Source organism: Aquarana catesbeiana, linkage group LG07 (genome assembly GCF_042186555.1).
Source record: "Aquarana catesbeiana isolate 2022-GZ linkage group LG07, ASM4218655v1, whole genome shotgun sequence".
Lineage (NCBI taxonomy): Eukaryota > Metazoa > Chordata > Amphibia > Anura > Ranidae > Aquarana > Aquarana catesbeiana.
Window position 1 is genome coordinate 112,243,283 of NC_133330.1, and position 19,723 is coordinate 112,263,005.

A 19,723-nucleotide genomic window follows, 5' to 3' on the forward strand; every position below is an offset into this window, starting at 1 on the left:
TGCCATAAAGCCCCGACTGGTGGAGGGCTGCAGTGATGGTTGACTTTCTACAACTTTCTCCCATCTTCCGACTGCATCTCTGGAGCTCCGCCACAGTGTTCTTTGGGTTCTTCTTTACCTCTCTCACCAAGGCTCTTCTCTCCCGATAGCTCAGTTTGGCTGGATGGCCAGCTCTAGGAAGGGTTCTGGTCGTCCCAAACGTCTTCCATTTAAGGATTATGTAGGCCACTGTGCTCTTAGGAACCTTAAGTGCAGCAGAAATGTTTTTTGTAACCTTGGCCAGATCTGTGGCCTTGCCACAATTCTGTCTCTAAGCTCTTCAGGCAGTTCCTTTGACCTCATGATTCTCATTTGCTCTGACATGCACTGTGAGCTGTAAGGTCTTATATAGACAGGTGTGTGGCTTTTCTAATCAAGTCCAATCAGTATAATCAAACACAGCTGGACTCAAATGAAGGTGTAGAACCATCTCAAGGATGATCAGAAGAAATGGACAGCACCTAAGTTAAATATATGAGTGTCACAGCAAAGGGTTTGAATACTTAGGACCATATGATATTTCAGTTTTTTTTTTAATAAATCTGCAAAAATGTCAACAATTCTGTGTTTTTCTGTCAATATGGGGTGTTGCGTGTACATTAATGAGGAAAAAAAATGAACTTAAATGATTTTAGCAAATGGCTGCAATATAACAAAATATAACTAAAGGCATTTCAAATGGCAACTTTCTGGCTTTAAGAAACACTAAAAGAAATCAAGAAAAATAATTGTGGTGGCCAGTAACAGTTAGATTTATAGAACAAGCACAGGGAATAAATTATGGAATCACTCAGTTCTGAGGAAAAAAATATGGAATCACCCTGTAAATTTTCATTACAAACACTAACACCTGCATCAGATTAAATCTGCTTGTTAGTATGTAGGTAAAAAGGAGTGATCACACCTTGGAGAGCTGTTGCAACAAGTGGACTGACATGAAGCATGGCTCCAACACCAGAGATGTCAATTGAAAAACAGGAGAGGATTATCAAACTCCTTAAAGAAGGTAAATCATCACGCAGTGTTGCACAAGATGTTGGTTGTTCACAGTCGGCTGTGTCTAAAACATGCACCAAATACAAACAACATGGGAAGGTGGTTAAAGGCAAGCATACTGGTAGACCAAGGAAGACATCAAAGCGTCAAGACAGAAAACTTAAAGCAATATGCCTTGAAAACAGAAAATGTACAACAAAACAAATGAACAAATGGGAGGAAACTGGAGTCAACATCTGTGACCGAACTGTAAGAAACCGCCTAAAGGAAATTGGATTTACATACAGAAAAGCTAAAAGAAAGCCATCTCTAACACCTAAACACAAAAAAACAAGGTTACAATGGGCTAAGGAAAGGCAGTCGTGGACTGTGGATGATTGGATGAAAGTCATATTCAGTGATGAATCTCGAATCTGCATTGGGCAAGGTGATGATGCTGGAACTTTTTGGTACCGTTCCAATGAGATTTATGCAGACGACTGTCTGAAGAAAACATGCAAATTTCCACAGTCAATTATAGGGCTGCAACTAACGATTATTCCCATAATTGATTAGTTGGCCGATTACTGTTTCGATTAATCGATTAATCGGTTAATAATCTTAAAAAAAGTGTGGTGTATAATTTAGTTAATATGTAAAGTTTAAAAAAAAAAGGCTATTCTTGTATATCTCTATGCAGTGGTAAATACTGTATAAATAACCAACTATATAGTTAGGGAGCAAAATATCTAATCCACTCTGAGAATAACAGACAGAAGAGATATATACTGTATATACTATTAGAGGAGATATTTACTGTATATACTATTAAAATGTGAATCTGGTAAATATCATCAGACTCCGAGATCAAATTTTTTTATTCAACAAACAATGTCTTCCTTCAAAAAAAAAAAATGTTATTTTAAGAACGATCGTTTGATTTTCTAATCGTTAGTGGGGTCAAATCGACGTTCATTTTCAACCACAGTGACGGAAAAATTTTGAAAAAGCAAACTTCTTGATCAAAGGAATTTTCAGATCGTGTATGTGGTTTTCGTTCAGAAATTACATTCATTTTAAAAACAGAATGTTAAAAACCAAGTGAAAATTTCAAACAACATTCTTTCATTCAGCGAATGTACAAAGATTTTTCGTCCGAATAATCTCGTCTGAATATTTTGTCTAAAAATTAAACGGTGTGGCCAGCATAAGGCTCGATACACACCTATGCAGTTTGCTTTTGATCTGTTTCTGCAGTGCTTTTTGCTGTGCGTTTTGACTTTTGTGCACGTGATTGTGCTGCAATTTGCGTTTTTGCATTTATTTTTGGCCAATTTGTTGTTGGGAAGATTAAAAAAACAAAAACTGCTGCAATAATTACATGCTTTTCTGCAGCTTTTCCATTGCAGTATATTGAACCATAAAAAGCACAGTTTTGCATTAAAAAAAAGTCCCTGACCCTTTCCAAATACGCAGCGGATGAAAAAAGCATAGATGTGAACGAGTCCCCATAGGAAACCATGTAAATGGACTGTAGTGCGTTTCTGCAAAAAGCACTAAACACATATAAGTGAACCAGGTCTAAGACGTCTAGTAACTTAATGGGGTTAAAAAAACTAAAATTAGCCCTTTATAGTACAAAGAAAAACAGATAATCACTACTGTAAGGGTTTTTTTTTTTTTTACTGTAGAACTGTGAAAGTAATATTTACAGTAGCGATTATTTGCTCTTTTTGTACTATATAGGGCTTATTTTCGTTTTTTTAACCCCATTATGTTACTGGTCGATTAATCGATTATGAAAATAGCAATCGATTAATTTCATAATCGATTAGTTGTCGATTAATGGATTAGTTGTTTCAGCCCTAGTCAATTATGATATGGGGCTGCATGTCAGGTAAAGGCACTGGGGAGATGGCTGTCATTAAATCTTCAATAAATGCACAAGTTTACATTGAAATTTTGGACACATTTCTTATCCCATCTATTGAAAGGATGTTTGGGAATGATGAAATCATTTATCAAGATGATAATGCATCTTGCCATAGAGCAAAAACTGTGAAAAAATTCCTTGAAGAAAGACACATAAGATCAATGTCATGGCCTGCAAACAGTCCGGATCTCAATACAATTGAAAATCTGTGGTGGAAGTTAAAGAGAATGGTCCATGACAAGGCTCCAACCTGCAAAGATTTGGCAACAGGAATCAGAGAAGGCTGGAGCCAGATTGATGAAGAGTACTGTTTATCACTCATTAAGTCAATGCCTCAGAGACTGCAAGCAGTTATAAGGCGCCTTTCACACGGACGGCTATTCTGCCGCAGTTAAAAGCATGTTTTTTTCTTGTGGAGTTCAAGACTCCAGGCACTGCAATCAGCTGCATTTGCACAGTGCGATTAGCTGCGGTCGCGTTTGGCTGCGGTTTGCCATTTCCATGGCAACCCGACGGGGTGCCGACTCGCACTGTTTGGTATGAATCTTGAGGGGGAACTCCACGCCAAATTTTAAATAAAAAAATGGCGTGGGTTCCCCCCACAGGGGCATACCAGGCCCTTCGGTCTGGTATGGATTTTAAGAGGAACCCCTACGCCGAAAAAACAGCGTGGGGTCCCCCCCTAGATCCATACCAGACCCTTATCCGAGCACGCAGCCCGGTCGGTCAGGAAAGGGGGTGGGGACGGGCGAACGCCCCCCCCTCCTGAGCCATACCAGGCCGCATGCCCTCAACATGGGGCGCCCTGCGGCCCCCCGACCCCAAAGCACCTTGTCCCCATGTTGATGAGGACAAGGGCCTCTTCCCGACAACCCTGGCCGTTGGTTGTCAGGGTCTGCGGGCGGGGGGCTTATCAGAATCCGGGAGCCCCCTTTAATAAGGGGGCCCCCAGATCCTGGCCTCCCCACCCTATGTGAATGAGTATGGGGTACATGGTACCCATACCCATTCACCTAGGGAAAAAGTGTCAATAAAAAAAACACTACACAGATTTTTAGAGTAATTTATTAGACAGCTTCGGGGGTCTTCTTCTGGCTTCGGGGGTCTTCCGGCTTCGGGGGTCTTCTTCCGGCTTCGGGGGTCTTCTTCTGGCTTCGGGGGTCTTCTTCTGGCTTCGGGGGTCTTCTTCCGACTTCGGGGGTCCTCTTCCGACTTCGGGGGTCTTCTTCCGACTTCGGGGGTCTTCTTCCGACTTCGTGGGTCTTCTTCCAACTTCGGGGGTCTTCTTCCAACTTCGGGGGTCTCTCCGGTTCTTCTCTGCGCTCTCTGGGTCTTCTGCCGGGCTCTTCCCTCTTCTTTTCTTCTGATGTTGACACGACGCTCTCTCCGGCTGGAATGCACTCTGGGCGCTCCGCTCTGACTTATATAGGCGGTGACCCCGCCCCCTTATGCCGTCACAGTCCCTGGGCATGCTGGGACTGTGACGTTTTAGGGGGCCTGGTCATCACTGACCAGGCCCCCTAAAACGTCACAGTCCCAGCATGCCCAGGGACTGTGACGGCATAAGGGGGCGGGGTCACCGCCTCTATAAGTCAGAGCGGAGAGCCGGAGAGAGCGTTGTGTCAACATCAGAAGAAAAGAAGAGGGCAGAAGGCAGCAGACCGGGCTCCTCCGCTAGCAAAAGAGCAGAAGATAGCGGAGGAGCCCGGCAGAAGACCCGGAGAGCGCGGAGAGACCCCCGAAGCCGGAAGAGGACCCCCGAAGCCGGAAGAAGACCCCCAGAGCTGTCTAATAAATTACTTTAAAAATCTGTGTAGTGTTTTTTTTATTGACACTTTTTCCCTAGGTGAATGGGTAGGGGTACCATGTACCCCATACTCATTCACATAGGGTGGGGGTCGGGATCTGGGGGCCCCCCTATTAAAGGGGTCTCCCGGATTCCGATAAGCCCTCCGTCCGCAGACCCCGACAACCAACGGCCAGGGTTGTCGGGAAGAGGCCCTTGTCCTCATCAACATGGGGACAAGGTGCTTTGGGGTGGGGGGCCGCAGGGCGCCCCCTCCCCAAAAGCACCCACCCCCCATGTTGAGGGCATGCGGCCTGGTACGGCTCAGGAGGGGGGGGGGGGCGCTCGCCCGTCCCCACTCCCTTTCCTGACCGACCGGGCTGCGTGCTCGGATAAGGGTCTGGTATGGATTCTGGGGGGGACCCCACGCCGTTTTTTCGGCATAGGGGTTCCTCTTAAAATCCATACCAGACCGAAGGGCCTGGTATGCCCCTGGGGGGAACCCACGCCATTTTTTTATTTAAAATTTGGCGTGGAGTTCCCCCTCAAGATTCATACCAAACAGTGTCGGGCATTGGCGGGGATCCGAGTCGGATCCCTATGCTTGTCGCTCATTGGGAAAGGAAAATCATTTTTCCTTTCCCGATGAGCAGCTCGGCACTGTTATCCGCAGCTGACACAGTGCACTGCGATTACCTGCGGTTATGTGCGGATAGCTGCGCTAAATCGCTCCTGGACGCAGTCAATTCTATTTTTGCTATTCGCACAGAACTGCATGTATCTAATTCACAGCTAAATACAGTGTGTGAATGGGGCCATAGGAAAGCATTGTGTGCTTTTAGCTGCGGTAGAAAATTAGAAAATCCGCAGCTAAAAGCACCATTCTATCCGTCCGTGTGAAAGGGGCCTAAAAGCCAGAGGTGGTGCAACAAAGTACTAGTGATGTGTTGGAGTGTTATTTTGTTGGTTTGTTTTTCATGATTCCATAATTTTTTCCTCAGAGTTGAGTGATTCCATAATTTATTCCCTGTGCTTGTTCTATAAATCTAACTGTTACTGGCCACCACAATTATTTTTCTTGATTTCTTTTAGGCCTCTTTCACACAGACTGTCCGTTCAGGTCCACCTGTCAGTTTTTTAGGCGGACCTGAACGGACCCTCCATAGACATCTATGGAGTGTCGGATGTCAGCGGTGACATGTCCGTTGACATCCGACCCGCTCCGATCTGAAAAAGTGTAACGGAGGAAAAACCTACTTTTCCATCCGTGATCGGATCGGGTGACGACGGACTCTACTGTCCGTCATCACCCGATCCCCCATAGTGTGCAGCGACGGACCTGTCATTTTCCTGCTCAGCGGGGATCGGCGGAGCGATCCCCGCTGAGCAAGTGGATATTCACGGGGCGGATCATCAGTGATCCGCCTCATGTGAAAGAGCCCTTAGTGTTTCTCAAATCCAGAAAGTTGCCATTTGAAATGCCTTTAGTTTTTGGCCATGTCTGTGATCTGCTTTTTTTCTACAACAATAAACAACTGAAGGAACATCCTCAGGGACTGGTGATTCCATAATTTTTGCCAGGGGTTTTAGAACCCACCTGATCTGTTAAGGATTCACAGCCCATCACATCAATAGATGAACAGGGCTGAGATGGAAGGAATACTGCGGTAGGTTGGCTCTATTGCGCGAATCGCCGAAGCTGTGCGTCGGTTCGTGCAATAGATACAGTGGGGGCGCGCATGACGCCGGTGTCTGCCAGCCACCCATGATCGCTCCACAGAGAGCCAGGACGGGGAACTGTCAATGTAAACAAACAGATCCCCGTTCTGACAGGAGAGTAGGTAGTAGAGTTCGTCTGTTCCTAGTGATCAGGAACAACGATCTCTCTTCTCCTCCAGTCAGTACACTCCCTCCATAGAAACACCTCCCAGGGAACACATTTAACCCCTTGATCACCACTAGTGTTAACCCCTTCCCTGCCAGTGTCATTAATACAGTAATCAGTGCATTTTTATAGCACTGATCGCTGTATAAATGTCACTGGTCCCAAAAAAATGTCTGCTTCGTCCACCGCAACGTCACTAAAAAACACTGATCACCGCCATTACTAGTAAAAAAAAAATAATAATAAAAATGCCATGAATCCATCCCCTATTTTGTAGACGCTATAAGTTTTGCGCAAACCAATCAATATACGCTTATTGCGACTTTTTTTTTTTTTTTTACCAAAAATATGTGAGGAATAAATCAGTTTTTTGGGGGGGATATTTATTATAGCAAAAAATATTGTTTTTGTTTGTTTTTTTTTGTTTTTTTTTTCAAAATTGTCGCTCTTTTTTTGTTTATAGCACAAACAAAACTGCAGAGGTGATCAAATACCACCAAAAGAAAGCTCTATTTGTGGGAAAAAAAGGACAAAAATTTTGTTTAGGTTCAATGTCGCACGACCGCGCAATTGTCAGTTAAAGCGACACAGTGCACGGCAGTGCAAAAAATGGCCTGGTCATTAAGGAGGTAAATCCTTCCGGTCCTTAAGTGGTTAATTGATGAATAAATAACAAAGGATTGGCCCAAACCTGGCCATGAAACCGCTTTTGATTCAATTGTCCAATTATTTTTGGTCCCTTAAAAAAGGGGGCTGGCTATGCTTAAGAGCTGTAATTCCTAAATCCTTCCTCCAATTTGTATGTACATACCCACAAATTAAACCTGAGAGTTTCACTTTCAGCCCATATTCATTAGATGGCTATAGCTTGAATATGTTCTGGTAAATACCTGGAAAAAAACTAAAATTGTGCCTGTGTCCAAATATATATGGGCCTAACTGTGTGTGTGTGTAATAAATAAATATATATGTATATCTTCTGTTGTTCTCAAATTACCACTGCATATAGGTATTCAAGAATAAATTGTCATTTTTACAGTTTACATAATAACAAAGTTATACACCACACTTTTTTGAGGTTTTTATCCAATTAATTAAAACAAAAAACAATAGTAGGCCGAATTGATTATGAAAATAATCATTAATTTCAGCCCTACTTTTTTGTTGCCATGAAAAAAAAGCTGGGTCCCTCAATTAATATAGAGAATTTTATTTTACAGTAAGTACAAACATTTTAAGCCCCATGCACGCAGGCCGAATGCTGTCCGACATCAGCTGGTTCAATAAAAACTGGCCGACGTTCGACCTGTATGTAAGGCACTTGAGTTGAAAGGGAAAAAAAAATTAGTGTGCACCAGGATTTACTGATTTCATGTTTAAAGCGCAGTTCCAGTCCCCCCCACAATTTTTTTTTTTTTAAAAGACTGCTCTGTGTTTGTCTAAACATGTACATTACCATTTATAACATGTCATATGTGTTGCACATTTACTTTCTTTAAAAAAATTTTTTTACTTGCAGATCTCGGAAGCAGTCAGGTTCCATTTTAGCTGTGGGCATCTGAAGCCCTCCTGTTTTCAGTTCTGGGATTTCCGTGCAGCTGTCTACACAGCATGCACCTCCCGATCTCACGCATGCGCAGTAATGCCTCTGCGCGGCTCTCCTTCTTCATGACAGGTTACCAACGCGAGATTTCGGCAGTAGGCGACTTGAAAGGACTTCTGGGATACATGACGCCCCCATCTCAGGAACCCTTGCGAATCGCCTAGTGACGTAATCGCCTAGGCGTGGACTGGAGGAAGTGAAGGAAAAAAAATTATAGAAAAGGTTTTTACATTTAGAAAAAAAAAAAAGGATTTGCATTGGTAAAAGAATGTGCAAGGGGGATTTCGTAGAGAGAAAGTACATAAAATGGGTGGAACTCTGCTTTACGTCGAGCACATCATGTTGGGCACTATATTCATAGAGATACATTGAAATGTGTGTTATTACTAAATACTAGATAAACATAAACAACATTTTTTAAAAATGTTAAACATCACTTATACTAAGACACATGGCCATTGTTGATACTGTAACGTATAACTTGGACTTTATAAAATGGCAATTACTGTTTCTTTAATGCATTGTTTTCCCTGACCTTATAACCTATAGATTTTACGATTTATCTTTGTTCTAGCGTTGCCACTGGAGTGATATGTTCACTGGAAGACTAAGATCTGAAATTCCTCCTGCATTAGTAAGTATGATACCTTGTACCATTTCCCCACTGTATCATTTTTTTTTTTTTTTACAACATATAACTTTGTTGTCTTAATTATGGGAATAAACTAGTTTCTTGGGGCTTAGTAGCACATATGGTCACATAAGTGACTTTTACACGATCGTTCTTCTAAACTGCTACCTTTGACCCAAAGCTCTCTAGATACAGTGAGTATAGAAAATAATCACCCCCCTTTAAAATCAAATTTTGTTGCTTTGCAGCCTGAAATGAAGACAGGCACAGTCATTGTTTTTATCCGGCTGTATTTACTAGTGCAGCTTAGAACATCCAAGTGAAAGGTATAACCCCAACATGTCAGAAAAAAAATAATATAAAATTCAAAAACAGTCACTGAGTTGGAAAAAGTATCACCCCCCCCCCCCCCTTATGTCAGTATTTTGTTGAACCACATTTTACTTTAAGTACAGTCTTTAGGGATATGTCTCTACTAACTGTGCACATCTAGATTTTGCAAGATTTGACCCCTCTTCTTTGCAGAACTGCTCAAGTTCAGTTAAATTTGATGGTGACCATTTGTGGACTGCAGTCTTCAAGTCATTCTACAGATTTTTAATGGGGTTTATGTCTGGGCTCTGACTAAGCCATGAACAGAAATTCACCCTTTTCTCCTTCAATCACTGTGTGTTAATTTTTGCTGTGTGCTTTGGGTCGTTGTCATGTTGGAGGGTAAACCTTCTTCCCATTGACAACTTTCTGGCAGAGGGCAGCAGATTTTCCTCAAGAATTTGATGGTTTTTTGCCCCATCCATTTTTCTTCTATCCTAACAAGTGCTCAAGTCCCTGCTGCAGAGAAACACCCCCATAACAGGATATTACTACCTCCATGCTTTACTGTAGGAATGGTGTTATTTGGATGGTGAGCTGTATTGGATGTCCACCAGATATATTGTTTGGTGTTATTATTAATATACAGGATTTTCAGTATATAGCGCTAACAGTTTACGCAGCACTTTACAATATAAAAAGGAGACCATACAGTTACAATACAATCAAATACAAGAGGGTTAAGAGGGCCCTGCTCGGAAGAGCTTACAATCTAATAGGGAGGGGCAGGTGGTACAAAAGATTGTAACTGATGGGAATGAGCTGCTGGAAGTGGTAAAAGTATTTAGAAGCGTGCTGAGGCCAAATAATTACATTTTGGTCTCATCTCACCATAACGCTTTTTTCCATGTGGCCTCAGACTGCGGAAGGTGTGTTTAAGGTAGTCAGATAAGACTAAAATTGAATTATTGCTGCAAAGCAACAAAATGTGATTATTCTAAAGGGGGGGGGGGGTGTTTCTTTTCCATTCCCACTGTATCTGTATGTACTGTATGCTTAAAGAGGTTGTAAACTCCTATGCATTAAGGTGAAAAAACTTCTGTTACTGACTGGCCCCCCAGCCCCTCGTTTTACTTACCTGAGCCCTGTAATTCCCACGCCGGAAAGGCGCTCTTCCCCTCTACCTGTTGTCTCGGCTCTTGATTGGATAGATTGATAGCAGTGCAGCCATTGGCTTCCGCTGCTGTCAATCAAATCCAATGACACGGGCGCTGGGGGGCAGGGCCTAATCCGACATTCTGCGTCTATGGACGCAAATGTTGGACTCGGGAGCGTGCCCACAAGGTGACCCCCTGGAAGAGGGGGCCGCCGCCTTATGCTCCAACCGCCTAGGTGGCCTGCCTAGGCAATTGCCTGCTCTGATCGCCTAGGTGGTCGGAGCGAAAGTGGGCACGGGTACCTGTCAAAATCAGGTACCCCCTTCCCAAAAGTGCTCTTCTTGAAAGAGGATGGGAAGGAGGCCTTAAAGCAGTGGTTCTCAACTCCTATCCTCAGGACCCACTAACAGGCCAGGTTTGTAAGATAACTGAAATACATCACAGGCGATATCATTTGCTGCTCTGTGATTGCAGTATTCTCTTTAAAAGCGTTCCAAATGGCTTATGGGCTCCTTAGAATGCTTTCGGAAGCTGCAGGAGGGGACCCTTTTTTTTTTTTATCTTTTGCTTTTAAAGGTAAAGGAGAGATTTGAGATCTTTTTGACCTCAGGTTTCTCCATAAGAAGGACCTGTCATCCTTATTTCTGTTACAAGGGATATTTTACATTCCTTGTAATAGGAATAAAAGTGATAAGAAAAAAAAATGAAAGGGACAGTCTAAAAATAAAAAAAAAGTAAAGCGACCCCATCCCTCAGTGCTCGTGCACAGAAGTGAACCCATGCGTAGGTCGCGCACGCATATGTATGTGCTCGCACCACACATGTAAGTAGTGGTGCACTGAAATTTTAGCCACCGAAAACTGTTTTCGGCATCGGCCAAAAGAAGAAAAGGTGCCGATTTAATGGCACCGAAAAGGGAGCTGGGTCTGCCCCAGGTGCCGCACATTGCAGGGGTGTCATCCTAGCGGCTCAGTCTGAGTCCTCCCCTTCCTCCTTCTCTCCTCTCTCCTCCTCCTCCTCTCCTCCCTCCTCCTCCTCAAGCAGAGCAGCAATCTCCCTGTGTCACTGAGCTTTTTTGTCCGGGCGGCCTCAGTAACAGTGTTCCACCTCCTGTGATAGACGGCACACTGATCCAGAGCTCGGACATAGAATCAGTGTGACGTATCACAGGAGACAGGACTTTGTTACTGTAGTCAGAAAATTCAAATCCAGCTCCGTGACACAGTGGGAGATCCATGGGAGTGCATGTGATCCGGGCACCGGTGAGGCTGCATCTGATTCGGGAACCGGTGAGGCTGCATCTGACGGGCTGCATTGATCTCTTGAATCATGTCTGCAGTCTCTGACCATCTCCTGTATCATATCTGCTAAAGGTGCTCTGAATGGAAATTTTGCTAATACTATTAGCAGTGTGTTCAAGTAAGATTGCAGACATTAAACAAGAGATGGTTAGAGACTGAGGACATGATACAAGAGATGGTCAGAGACCACAGATTGCATTTTTCTTGAGCTTTTCTTGCACTAAAAGTGCCAATAATGGCCAACAATAAATTCATATTAATTTAAATTGATGATATTAATTAAAAAGTCGAATATAATACAATTCTATATAAAAATATATATTTTTTAAAAAACTGACGGTTTCGGTTTTCGGCTATGTGCATGCTGTATTTTTTGGTTTCGGCACTAAAACTTCCATTAGGTGCACCCCTGCATGTAAGGTATTGCCGCAAACGGAGCGAGAGCAATAATTCTAGCGCTAGACCTCCTCTGTAACTCTAAACAGGTTCTGTAAAAGAATTTTTAAAGCATCACCTATGGAGATTTTTAAGTATTATTCCACGAGCGTGTGCAATTTTAAAGCGTGACATGTTGGGTATCTATTTACTCTGTGTAACATTAAATTTCATATTTTACAAAAAAATTGGGGTATACATTGTTTTTCATTAAACTGTATTTTTTTCCCAAAAACATTGCGTTTGAAAAACTGCTGCTCAAATACCGTGTGACATATAAAATTGCAATGATCACCTTTTTATTTCCTATGGTGTCTGCTGAAAAAATATATAATGTTTGGGGGTTATAAGTAATTTTCTTGCAAAAAAATACTTATTTAAACTTGTAAAGAAAAAGTGGCAGAAAATGTCAAGTGGTTAAAAAGTGCACAAAACCAAAATATCGATAACTCAGTAAGTAGTCATTTATAATCATAACTCATAATAAGAGACCTTATACACAATATACATCAAAAATGTGGCGAAGAGTCCATCCCAGAACATATAATTGAAACTTGTGCAAGATCAGAGTAAGCTTCAAAAAATATATATTCAAGTCTTTTATGATCTTCAAAATAAATAAAAATCTATGTACGAAAGTCCCAAAGCACCTTGAAATAAAGATCCACAGTGTGGAAACCATCCAATCAAGTGCTGAGAACTGCCTGTAAAATAGGCACTTCACTCATATGTCCCCTAAATCTACCCCAAAGCCTTCTTCAAAATGAAGGGGTTCCCTCACTCTCGGGGGGGGGGGGGGGGGTTGTCTGTTGTAGTTTGCATTTTTCTGGGTCACAGATGTCCCTTACCTAAGGGTTCAGTTGGTGGTTTCAGACTCTACTGCCCCAAAGAAAGTCAGATTTGCAGACCACCCTGAACCATCTTTTGTCCCAGGAAGTGATCGGTACTGTCCTTCTGGGGTATATAAGAAAAAGGAAAGTAGAAAAAGAAAGACAAGAGATAAAGGGATAAAAGAGGGGGGCTTAGGATGGTGCGGAAGGGAAAAGGGGGTTGGTCGTAAGTAACTAAATAAATTGTTGGTGTATCCCAGTGGGAGTACCAAGATCAGTAGTCTACCCATCAACGATAGCTTTCCCCACTTCAGTAGACAAAAATATTCCACAACATCCAGGTTTTGGAATACCGTATGCTGTGCTGTACTTATTTATTTCTTCCACCTTGTTAAGCCAGAGACCAGTGGTCGGTGGCTGCGAACGTTTCCAAGTAAGTGGAATGCAAGACTTAGTAGGATTACTGAGGTGATGAATTATAGATCGTTTGTAGATTTTAGCTGGGATGACGGAGACATGGAAGAGAAAAAAGGCTGGGTCATCCGGAACCTCATGATCTGAAAATTTTTGGACAATCCTCCGGACCTCTGTCCAGTAATGTTTAAGTTTGGGGTAGGACCAAAAGATGTGTAGCAATGTTCCCCGCTCCTCCTGGCATCTCCAACAACAATCAGTGATATTTGGAAAAAATGTATGTACCAGAGACAGCTTATGATACCAATGTGCCAGAATTTTAAAATTGGATTTCTGGATCCTTGTACAAATTGAGGATTTAAGAGTGAACTTGATAATATTCTGTTGGTCTGGGGTAAATGTGTGGTCAAGGTGAGTCTCCCATTCCATTATACAGGGTTGGAGTGTGGTCAATCGATTATAAGCTTTGGAATGTACATGGGGCAGTACCCCTTTGTCGGAACAGTAATCTTCAAAGGTAGTGAGACGGCAACTAAAATTAGGAGGAGATGGTAAAGAATGCAAAAAAAATGTAGCTAAAGGGACCTCCAAAAGTCCAAGCCAAATTGACTTGAAGGGCTTGCTAATGAAGATACAGAAGGCCAAGCATCCGCTGCCAGAAAATTAGAAGCCTGGTAGCGACCCGAGTCATGTAAGGCTCAAAATGTCTTGTCAAGGAGACCTAGGGAGAATTGCGAATAATGGAGATTCTCGGGAAGAGAATAAGAACTAGATAAAGGAAGGCCCGTAGACGTGGTGTATCTGGATTTTACAAAAGCATTTGACACAGTTCCCCATAAACATTTACTGTACAAAATAAGGTCCGTTGACATGGACCATAGGGTGAGTACATGGATTGAAAACTGGCTACAAGGGCGAGTTCAGAGGGTGGTGATAAATGGGGAGTACTCGGAATGGTCAGGGGTGGGTAGTGGGGTCCCCCAGGGTTCTGTGCTGGGACCAATCCTGATTAATTTGTTAATAAACGACCTGGAGGATGGGGTAAACAGTTCAATCTCTGTATTTGCGGACAATAATGAGCTAAGCAGGGCAATAACTTCTCCGCAAGATGTGGAAACCTTGCAAAAAGATCTGAACAAATTAATGGTGTGGGCAACTACATGGCAAATGTGGTTCAATGTAGAAAAATGTAAAATAATGCATTTGGGTGGCAAAAATATGAATGTAATCTATACACTGGGGGGAGAACCTCTGGGGGAATCTAGGATGGAAAAGGACCTGGGGGTCCTAGTAGATGATAGTAGATGATAGGCTCAGCAATGGCATGCAATGCCAAGCTACTGCTAACAAAGCAAATAGAATATTGGCATGCATTAAAAAGGGGATTAATTCCAGAGATAAAACGATAATTCCTCCCACTGTACAAGACTCTGGTCTGGCCGCACCTAGAGTATGCTGTCCAGTTCTGGGCACTAGTCCTCAGGAAGGATGTACTGGAAATGGAGCGAGTACAAAGAAGGGCAACAAAGCTAATAAAGGGTCTGCAGGATATTAGTTATGAGGAAAGGTTGCGAGCACTGAACTTATTCTCTCTGGAGAAGAGACGCTTGAGAGGGGATATGATTTAAATTTACAAATACCGTACTAGTGACCCCACAATAGGGATACAACTTTTTCGCAAAGGGAGTTTAACAAGACTTGTGGCCACTCATTAAAATTAGAAGAAAAGAGGTTTAACCTTAAACTACGTAAAGGGTTCTTTACTGTAAGAGCGGCAAGGATGTGGAATTCCCTTCCACAAGCGGTGGTCTCAAAGGGGGGCATTGATAGTTTCAAGAAACTATTAGATAAGCACCTGAACGACCGCAACATACAGGGATATACAATGTAATACTGACATATAATCACACACATAGGTTGGACTTGATGTGTCTTTTCACAAATAGTTGCAGGCATGTTCGTGTTGTGGGTCCTATTAAAGGATGTGTTTTCAAAGAATGTGGTAATGTCTCGTAGCACCATGGTGCTCTAGGGAGTGGAACACTACTGAGGGCAGAGCTTGGTGTCTCGATGGCGACACCAGTCAATAAGTCTATCTAAATGAGTCACTTGGTAATATTTATGAGGACCCTAACAAAAGGGACACAAGTACCCCCCGGTACAGCGGGACTTTAAGGGCAGACAAAGTATATTAATAATATCATAAAATAACATTTATTAGAAATATTTTGTTTAAAAAACAGCATGTATAAAAACATAACAGCAGATAATACAGCACTTTTAGTGCATAGCAATAAATACATTTTCATCATATTATATTATTTGCATATTCCAAAGATGAACATGGTTTTTCACCAACTAGCCTAACATGTTTCAGGAAAAAATTCCCTTCTTCAGAGGTGTTTATGGGAGATTGTATAATATGAAATCTGAAAAAGAAGGTAAAGATGATTGTAACAGAGCATTTTTCAAGACAAATCAGCATTATCATGCGTAAGTATAACCGGCGTACATACCACTTTATCGAAGTATGAAAACAATATGTATATTGTATTTTTTACATAGGAGAAATTTTGTTTAAAAACCCCAGTTTAGCCATTGGTTGTCCATAGGAACAAGGAGTCCCGTCTTTACTCAGAAAAATCCCTCACAAGGGTCCCCACAGAATGGCCACCACAGCACAGCTAGCAGGTGAGACCTGCAAAATGATAAAGCATTTTGATAAATATATATAAAATAATAATGAATTGTTTTGAAACAAAAGTGAAAAAATGAAATCAATCCAAGTAAGACAAACCTTTCTGTTTGTTAAGGAAGAGTATGTGACCGTTCATGGCTCTGTTGTTTTTTTGATCTGAGAGTTAGAAATCACGATGTGCCAGCTGGGCTTAAAAAGCTGCTAGCGCATGCGCAGTGCTGGACATCTTTGCGGTGTCAGCAGAGAAGCAGAGAATGTAAGTATGTGGCGTCGCCAACGCGGTGACGTCATTGCCCAACGAGCGAGAGGAGCAAAGCAGCCGCTGTTCAATTGCAGTCATTGCAGTGGGTGGGCCAGAGCAAAAAAAAAAAAAAACACTGATCGTTTGTGCAGCAGCTATTAAATAGTAAATTAAACAAAGAGGAATTGAGAGAAGGGGGAGCCGGACAAAAAATAATAAGCCACAGCGTCCCAAAATTAGCCGTGGGGAGGCACATATAAATGGAAATGTATCTTTATAACTAATGTCAGATATGTTTTGCCTTTGTTCTACTGTTCTTTATTTGTATTTTTCCCTTTATCTCTATGAAATTCATGATTATGATATGTGAAATATAAGACTGTACTATATACCTCTATTTTGTGAAGAGCTAGGCCATCTCCTTATACTTTTCAAACCACGCGTTTCATCCCAGCTTTATGTAATGCGTTTGACCATACCTACGTGCATGCCACTATTATTTAAATGTATTGCATTCCCTCTAAATTGGATATATCAATATCAATTTTTGATTTTGACGACATTATCACCATTTCCGAGTAAAGACGGGACTCCTTGTTTCCTATGGACAACCAATGGCTAAACTGGGGTTTTTAAACAAAATTTCTCCTATGTAAAAAATACAATATACATATTGTTTTCATACTTCGATAAAGTGGTATGTACGCCGGTTATACTTACGCATGTTAATGCTGATTTGTCTTGAAAAATGCTCTGTTACAATCATCTTTACCTTCTTTTTCAGCACATATTATACCATCTCCCATAAACGCCTCTGAAGAAGGGAATTTTTTCCTGAAACATGTTAGGCTAGTTGGAGAAAACCATGTTCATCTTTGGAATATGCAAATAATATAATATGATGAAAATGTATTTCTTGCTATGCACTAAAAGTGCTGTATTATCTGCTGTTATGTTTTTATACATGCTGTTTTTTTAAACAAAATATGTCCAATAAATGATATTTTGTGATATTATTAATATACTTTGTCTGCCCTTAAAGTCCCGCTGTACCGGGGGGGGGGTACTTGTGTCCCTTTTGTTAGGGTCCTCATACAATATTTACTGGGATGGTGGCAACACTTTTTTGAGAATAATATTTTCTCTTTGTGGTTCACCATATATATCCTTGGTAATATTTATGGACATCCAGAACTGCTAATCCTCCATATTGCTTATGGAATGATAATTGACGTGGGTGGAGTCAGGGATGTTTATGGGCCCAAATAAAGTCAATGAATAAAGAGTGAACTTGTCTGAAATAGTGGGGTGAATCACTATAGGTAAGGTTTGGAAAAGGTATAAGAATTTTGGTAAAATGCTCATTTTTATGATGTTGCAGCGTCCAAACCATGAGTGTAATCCACAATGTCATGCCTCTTGTAAGGTACATGTTTTACTCAGAAGTGGAGCAAAGTTCAGATCAAAATGTAGGGGACAGTTTGAATGGGACATCTGTGCCCAAATATTTCAGGGTGGAATCCATCCACTTGAAGCTTAGTTGCAAATTCTAAAGAAGGGTTTATGGAATCTCCACCCCCATCGCTTCAGATTTGTTGAAATCAATTTTCAAGTTGGATAGTGCTCCATACAAGTCAAATTGACGGAGGAGGTTAGGAGGAGTCACTGATGGATTGGTCAAGGAGATAAGCATATTGTTAGCATACGCTGACACCTTCTTTTGAACTCCTACGCGGAGATAAGGGGCTTCCCTGTCTCACCCCATTGGTAATAGAGAAAGATTCGGCCATGACCTGCTCGGTCGGGTTAGAGTATATCTTGGCGATCCAGTTAAACATGGTATCCCCAAGTCCAACGTGCCATAAGACATGGCCCAATTACCCCAAACATTATTTTTTTTTTTTTTCCAGACACCCTAGAGGATAACATGGCCGTCACCGTATTTGCGCAGCGGTCTTACAAGCTCAATTTTTTTGGAAAAAATGCACTTTTTTAACTTAAAAATTAGACAACAGTAAAGTTAGGCCAATTTTTTTTATCTTGTAAAAGATAATGTTATGCAGAGTAAATTGATACCCAACATGTCATGCTTCAAAATTGCGCCCGCTCGTGGAATGGCGGCAAACTTTGACCCCTAGAAAATCTCCATAAGCGACGTTTAAAATTTTCTACAGGTTACCAGTTTTGAGTTACACTTCTGCGTGCAAGCTCTTTTTTTTTTTTTTTCTTTTTTTTCTTCTTCATTTTTTTTTTTTTTTTTTTTTTTTTTTTACAAATATAAATTTTATTGATTTTTAAAGAAAGAGGTCAGGGAGAGGTACAGTACATCTTATGTTCATAACATATAACGGATAATTTACTCGGGTGACAACTTCAAAGAAGAACCATTATGTCATGGAACACTGTACAATATAGTGAATAATCATGGTTCATACATTACTTTACTGTAACATTGTTAAATACTTGACATTTCCGCTTTACATAGGTGGGTGGGGGGGGTATCACATCAACCTCCCATTCCAGTACTCTTATGGACTGTCCGGTCCCCGACCACTAGAATTATTGGATAGTCAAAGTATAAGAGGAAGACAGAAAGCACCAAGGTGCTAAAGCGTATTTCTAGAGAGAAGAAAGGAACGGGGAAAAAGGGGGGGGGGGGTTAAGGGTGAAAGAGGGGGGATATTGACCCGGGTATGTTACTCCTATCGATTTTATCATTTTTCAATAACGCTACGTTGTGTTATCTCAAGAGTTAAGTAGGGAGGTGCCTTCGTCGGATACAATGAACATATTCCACAGCCTCCATGCCTCAGAGTGCTTCTCCTGTTTGTGTTGTGCCGTAAGTACCAGGTCTCTTCCAGTTTTTTAATCTCCTCCACTCTACGCAACCACATTCCGACCATTGGTGCTGGTTTTTTTTTCCACATAACCGGGATACATGACTTAGCTGCGTTAAGTAAATGTCTCACTATCGATTTGTTGTATCTCTGTGTCGGGACTGTGGTGGCGTGAAGCAGAAGAGCAGCTGGATCATCCTGGATCTTATAATCTGTGAATTTTTGAGTGACTGTCCTAACTGTTGCCCAGAAGGGTTGTAATGATGGGCAGGACCAGAAGATATGGAGCATCATCCCCTTATCTGTCTGGCATCTCCAGCATCTATCTGAAGTGGTGGGGAATTATTGGTGTAGTAACTGAGGTGTATAGTACCATCTAGTCAGGATCTTATAATTAGTTTCTTGTATTTTCGTACAAATCGAAGATTTTAAAGAAAACCTGATAATGTTTCTGAGTATTTGTGAACGCTGTAAGTCCGTTTCCCATTTCTGTAGAAATATTAAGTCTGGTTGTTGCTGTGGGGTATTGAGTAGGGAATATGTTTTTGACAGTACCCGAGATATGTCACCTGTGTCCCTACAGTACTCCTCAAATATCGTCAAGGCACGGTCGAATTGTTCTGGGTTAGCAATTGAGTGTAGGAAG

At 41.7% G+C, this 19,723-nt stretch overlaps 1 protein-coding gene across 5 annotated transcripts in view; it reads left to right on the top strand.

Annotated features, from left to right (window-relative positions):
* RANGAP1 (Ran GTPase activating protein 1) overlaps nucleotides 1-19,723 on the top strand; it is a 388,853-nt gene that overhangs the window by 174,543 nt on the left and 194,587 nt on the right. For 4 of the 5 annotated variants that reach the window (XM_073592640.1, XM_073592641.1, XM_073592639.1 and 1 more), the window contains one exon: nucleotides 8,796-8,855. In XM_073592640.1, coding sequence (XP_073448741.1) covers nucleotides 8,796-8,855 — 60 coding nt within the window. Of the gene's footprint in view, nucleotides 1-8,793; nucleotides 8,856-19,723 lie in introns of all 5 variants that reach the window. The other variant, XM_073592643.1, reaches the window with a different exon arrangement.